Genomic DNA, 6,457 nt, shown 5'->3' on the forward strand with positions numbered 1-6,457 from the left:
GGGAGGTTGGCTAGACAGAGTTGATAAAGTTGTGAAATCAAATGTCTGGGTATTGAATTAGCTAAGCATACGTTTTCAAAGGGGGTGGGTGTCCATCCTATGGTGCGCGTAGGCGAGGAAGTTATGAGATGTCTTATATTTGTAAGTATACCCAGAAGCTGCTGGGGGGTAGATCATAAGTCTAAGTCAGTTCAGTAAAAGAACAGAGACCCGTGGGACCTATAAGGTGTGCCAGCCTCGAGATGCCAGCCTTGGCCCAGAGAGTGAGGGATGATACGGCGAGTGAGTTTGGTGGTAGGTCTGGGTGAGAGAGTAAGGGCATGGGCAGAGAAAATTTAGGGCTGAAGGTAGGTGAGTGTCTATAATTTTTCCAAAAACTCAGGGTTGGGTCTAAAGTTGGGTGTTTAAGACGTGGGATTTTTAGGAGCCATGGGAGTATGCGGGTGCGGGTATTGGTAGTAGCGCTTGCTATCTGTGGCCATTGTTTATCGGCAGGGAAACGTGTCATTTCAACAATTCTTGTAAGGTGTATTGCGTGGTAATAACTGATAAAGTGTGGGAGTTGTAGCCCCCCTTCTTCACGTGACAGAAAAACCACCAAGTATTTGAAGTGTGTATGGTGCCAAGTGAATGGAAAGGATCCACAAATCCCTTCTATAACATGTGGCGGGGTGGATATGTTTAATGCAATAGATTTTGTGTAATTAATCTTGAAGTTTGAAAGGGCATTAAATCTAGTGAATTCGGACATAAGTGCTGGGAGGGAGGTGACAGGGTCTGAGATAGTGGCCAGCAAATCATCAGCATACAATGCTAGTTTGAAGTCGTGGGCCCCTGCTTTTATGCGATTTCAGTTGGCTCTGATTGCTTTGGCCAGGGCTTCCATGCAGAGCACAAAAATGAGCAGAGAGAGAGGACAGCCTTGTCTCATTCCATTTTTTATTTTGAAAGGATTGGAGAAGGTTCCGTTTACTCTAACCTTTGCCGTTGGGGAGCTATATAAAGCCAGTATGTGCTGGAGACAGGTAGGACCTAAGCCTAAATGACTAATGACGCCTTCAATAAAGAGCCAGTCGACTCTGTCGAAGGCCTTTTCGGCATCAGTGGACAGGAAGACCACGTGGGCAGCACCGGTTCTTGCAGTATGTATAAGATCAATCATTTTGGAGGTATTCTCTTTAGCCTCGCGACCCGGGACGAAGCCCACCTGGTCTCCGTGCACCACACCAGGGAGAAGTGGGCCCAGTCGGTTCGCTGGCATCTTAGCATATAATTTCACGTCGCAGTTCAATAGGAATATGGGCCGGTAGCTCGAACACTGGGTGGGATCTTTACCCTCCTTGGGTATTACAAAAATATGAGCTTCTAGTGTGTGAGTAGAGAAACCAGACTCCATAGATATTGGGCGGTATTCAATGAGCCTGATTCGCCATGTTTTTATGGCGAATTTGTGCTGTTTGGCGAATTTTGGACTAAAACGGTGAATCACCCTATTCAATGACCACATGGCGAATACATTTGAAGGTTTTTTTCGCCATGATTCACCGAGTAGCAATCGCTATCTTTTGATGGAGAAGTGGAATGTGAACTTTTAAAATAAAGTGTTTTGTTTTTTACATTTGGTGTCAAAAAATCAGAAATTTATTCTGAGGAGGGGCATGCTACTTTTATTCATGTGCTGTAAGCACATGAATATATATTTAATTTAAAAAAAAAAAAAAAAATTATTTATTTTTTACACAGCAGCCAGCAGGGGGCGCCGGAGCCGAGCCGCTCATTACATATTCATATATTCACTGCTCCCGATCGTTACGATCGGGTGTAGTGAATATAGGTCCCCTGCTGGCACCCCCGGGGGGCAGCCTGTGCTGCCTGGCACCCGGGGAGCCCACCTCCCCCCCATAAACGTTCTGGGGCAGGCAGAGAGACTTCCATCTCTCTTCCTGCCACCGTCCTCATGCTCCCTGCGGCAATCGCTGCAGGAGCTCATATTCGCTGGTCAGGGGCTCGCTGCCCCTAACTTGTTGAATACCGGAGCCGCTCCAAAAAAGGATTCGCTGCACCTCGCAGGTATTCTCATTGAATACCACCCATTGAGTTGCAAGCCTTTAGAAATAAAGGCATTAAGGATGATCTAAATGTTTTATAGTAACAGACGGGGAGGCCGTCTGGGCCGGGGATTTTTCCTGTTGGGGTGGACACCAGGGCCACTTCAAGTTCCTCTGTCCTGAAGGCTTATTCTAGAGAGTTCAGGTCCCCTTCCGATAACTTGGGGAAATTGATTTCACGTACATAGTTCTTGAATAACAGCTTTGGGTCTGGTGAGGGCAAGTCGGGTTGTTCCGATCTCAAGTTATAGAGGGTAGAATAATAATGTTGGAACGATTCCACAATTTGAGGAAGTGTATGAACCATGTCTCTGCAAGGGCTCTGTACTGAGTGCACAAAAGACTGTAGTCTTTGGGCTCGGAGAACACAGGCTAGCATGGCGCCGGGTTTATTGCCCCATAGATAGTATTTATGTCTGCATTTACCCAGGTCTCTCTTGGTTGTGTCACTTAGTAGTTTGTTCAATGCACGCCTGGTTTCGGTTAGGTCGTTTAATATTTGAGAGTCTAATGTAGATTTATGTTGAGATTCTAATGATATAAAGCGTTTAAAGAGCTGCCTCTGTGCCGTTTTTTGTTTTTTAAACTGTGATCCTAATTGTATGCACTTGCCTCGGATGATGCATTTATGAGCCTCCCAGATAGTCCTTGCTCCGACATCAGGGGTGTCGTTAAGTTCATTGCAATTTGTCATCGCAGATTTGAGTTCTGCTGTGATTCCAGAGTCCCGAAGGAACGAAGAGTCAAATCTCCAGGCCCGGGGCTTAGGTGTAGTTGGAGACATATTAACTGAGGCAAATACAGGTGCGTGATCCCACCAAGTTATTTAGCCAATTAAACTACAGGGAAATTGTAAGAATTTATGATCTACTAGGAAGTAATCCAATCGGGAGTACATATTGTGTGGTGCTGAAAAGAAAATGTAGTCCTTTACTGTAGAATGGTGGAGTCGCCACAAGTCTATAAGATGGAATTCGTGTTCAATTTTGGGGCTGCTTAAAATTTAAAATGCATCTCTTGTATGAAGGCGATGTCTACATGTTCATGCCTAAGATCGTGTAGGAGAGTGGACCTCTTCTCGGGTATGTTGAGCCCCTTCACATTGAAAGAGCACAATTTTAAATCTGGAGAGGCCATGAGGTGGTAAGGGGTTTGAACTATCCAGACCTAGTAGTGCCGAGAAATAAAGACTCATCCAGTGATCTCTGTTACCTGACTCCAGACCAGGATGACGAGGGTGAGGGTATGTGAGGACGTAAGGTTGGGGGAGAAGAAATGTTAAGGGCATAGACAGGGAAACAAAAATACAATCAATTACAGATATCAGAAACAAAAATCTGATGAACCGGAAAAACAATAGTACATACGAACACAGAGCAATTTCATGGGGATGCCCATGAAACACTGGCCGTTCCCATGGGCGCTGCCCCTCATTGCTGCCCCACGCCCACACTGTTAGGTGCGAACGGGCAGGCAAATAAGCTGTACATGCGCAAAAAAACTTTATGCGCAGTTGCTAAACATCGCTTCCCTCGAGCAGGGGAACGGACCAATTAAAATGAGAGTCTTGATGTATAATGCTGTGAAAAGAATGTGACCAACATTGAGAAAGAAGTTTTCAAGTACATTCTATAAAACGATAGTCCAATAGTTTGCTAAAGGCTGGGGGGGGGGTGTTCACTAAGTTGCAGGCTTATAAAAGTGGAGATGTTTTCCATAGCAACTATATTCTAGCCAGTCTCTTCTAGAAATCGGTAGATAAATGGTAAGAAGAATCTGATTGGTTGCTATGGGCAACAGTTCCACTTCTATAAACATATACTTTAGTAAATATACTCCTTCTTCCCTACTACTTGATACATCAACGTGATATTGATGAATATAGTACCAGTGGGTTTGGAATGGATTTTGTATCGAAATACATAGCATGCAAAAAGCAATGCAGCAACATTACTAACATAAAAAAAAATGATGTTTATATTAAAACTGAGAGTATCACAACAACAACAGTTTTATAACTATCCGACTATTAGGGGCATTTGTGGCAGCCCGAGGCATTAAGGTGGGCAAGACCATCCATAGTGTTGTCTAGATGCATTTACTAAAACAATTGCGATGACTGATGTGTATTGTAATTAAAATTATCTCTTACGAATAGAGCGTTACCATAGCGTAGTTATGTATTTATCAATAACTGCTGAAAACTGGTTACCCAATGGTGTTAGGGTACATATATATCCAACATGATACGGAAGGGGGGAGGAGTGGAGGGCTTTAATCCGCAGTCCATGGCATTCACTTGTACTGTATGTGAGTAAAGCACACAACATCAGGAAGATGCCACTGCTGCAGACTGTAGGTGTGTGTATGATATCACCGAAACTATTAAACAACCATTTTTGGTGGCATTGGGTAAGGAGCACAAAGTCCAGCTGTAACTACGAAACGCAATCACAGGTGCACGGTTGTGCCAGGGAGATAGAGGAAGCACTAAGTAGTATGAATTACTGGGACAATGCTGCCTTGAGCTGAATGCCATTTCTCTTACCAGGGCTGTCAGGTGGGAGGCTGGGGATGGTGCTTACTTTCAAAAGCATTTTTAACGCACAAAAGGCTGCACCTTTTGCTGTGTTTAACTCTACAATTGTGCAATAGTATTTCTCATGTGATAAGACCTCTTTAAACTGAAATGTGTATTATATGGGGGTAAGGCATATGAAAGGCATGTGAGCGGAGGCCTATATTGCACAAGTTAAACAAATAAGTAATCACTCTGAACCATCAGACTCCTGTGTTTATGGTGAGTGTCATACTGATAAAGAGTATCAGCTTGTATGCAGACCTTTGCTCTTTCCAACCAAGCATACATAGAACACAAATTCACAAAATCTCCAACACCTTGGGTACTAGTTGGGCACCACTCACACCTACATTACACTTCAGCTTGATTTTGTAGAAACAGACTATTGTGGAAACACTTTGCTCATCTCCAGTAATTATGTCTGATTACACCAAACAGAAGAAAGAAAACAAACAATGATTTTACGTTAACAACTCCTTACATCCTAGATGTGCTTTACATCAACAAGCTGGCATTAGTCCACCGCATGTGAGGACATAAGTAAATACTTTTACCTTGCTAATCTAAAAGGAACACGACAATTAAAATACAGATAGCTAGGGCATTTTTTTTTGGGGGGGGGGGGGACGGGGACTTTATTCTTTAGCGCATTCACTGATTTGAACTTTTAAACTAAACCATTTCACAACCTTTCACTATCAAAGAAAGTCAGGTCCCACATATCTATCTCAAGGACCTTTCATCCAAGTACATCCACAAAGTGCCAGTGACTACTCCTGGGGTTTCCAAGACCAGTCCTCAAGGCACACCAGTGGTCCAGGTTTTAGGTGTAGCCATGCTGCTCGGTCACAAGTGACTTCATTAGTACTTCAGTCAAATTTGATTTGATTTCTGTGCTGGGCCATATACTTAAAACCTGGACTGTTGAGGGTGGACCGCGTTTGGGGACTTCTGGACTACTGGAATTGCTGGGGGCAGTGCAGGCAGAAGACAGGTCTGACAGCTCCCCAGTTAGCAGCGCCGGGAGAACAGAGACACTTCCGGGCATGCTGCTCTCTGCTGTCAGTGCTGTGCAGACTGTAGGTACAGTAAGTGCTGCTTAGAAGCCTGACACTGGGCAGAGCATTGCGGGAGCATGGCATGCGATGCACAGGAGCACCACAGCAGAGTTGGGGCGGGGGTGTGGTGCCAATCTCCTACCTGTAGCTGTTCCCCAGAAGCACACGCAGAGCACCAGGAGCAGAGCCCGGGGCCCCATCTAGAGTGAATGTTTGCTCTTCCCCGGGAGCGGAACAGGTAGATGGAGAACGTGCGTCCTCACTGGAGTTGGCTTCCCATGCCCCGCTGTGTGCTGTCCAGTCCTGATCATAAATCCACTGGAAGGGGGTAGCCCGGGGATGGGACGTGCAGCAGCCTGGGTCACCACTGTCGCTGACTCTCCTATACTACAGTGTCTCAGATGTCTGTGACCATGCAAGCCCCTGCTCTTCCTGCTTCCCTGTGTGCACAGCACAGGCCACTCCCTGCTGCCCAGGTAAGGGAAGTGCCTCCTCCTGCTCTCTATCCCATGGCTGTACTGTACCTGTGTGTGTGCCGATCTGTCCCCCAGCATTGCTATGCAAGAGCTTTCAGGATCAGCTTTATTTGTGGATGTTTATAGAGTTTGTTTACACAGTGTTAGCAGTGACTAAGTTTATCTTCCAAAATAATCATTTAATGAAGGAGCAGGAAAAGGAGGCATCAGATGTAGTCAAGGGCACTTTTGCTG

General features: G+C 45.1%; 1 protein-coding gene across 1 annotated transcript in view; it reads right to left on the bottom strand.

Moving 5' to 3' along the window:
* The window catches only part of VSIG10 (V-set and immunoglobulin domain containing 10), a 43,355-nt gene extending 37,180 nt beyond the window's left edge, over positions 1–6,175 (bottom strand). Inside the window, exon 1 of the mRNA XM_083151474.1 lies at positions 5,890–6,175. Within this exon, the coding sequence (XP_083007600.1) occupies positions 5,890–5,947 (58 nt within the window). The 5' untranslated portion in view covers positions 5,948–6,175. The remainder of the gene's footprint in view (positions 1–5,889) is intronic.
* Positions 6,176–6,457: the final 282 nt, after the last annotated feature.

Source organism: Crinia signifera, chromosome 1 (assembly GCF_055691185.1).
Source record: "Crinia signifera chromosome 1, ASM5569118v1, whole genome shotgun sequence".
Classification (NCBI taxonomy): Eukaryota; Metazoa; Chordata; class Amphibia; order Anura; family Myobatrachidae; genus Crinia; species Crinia signifera.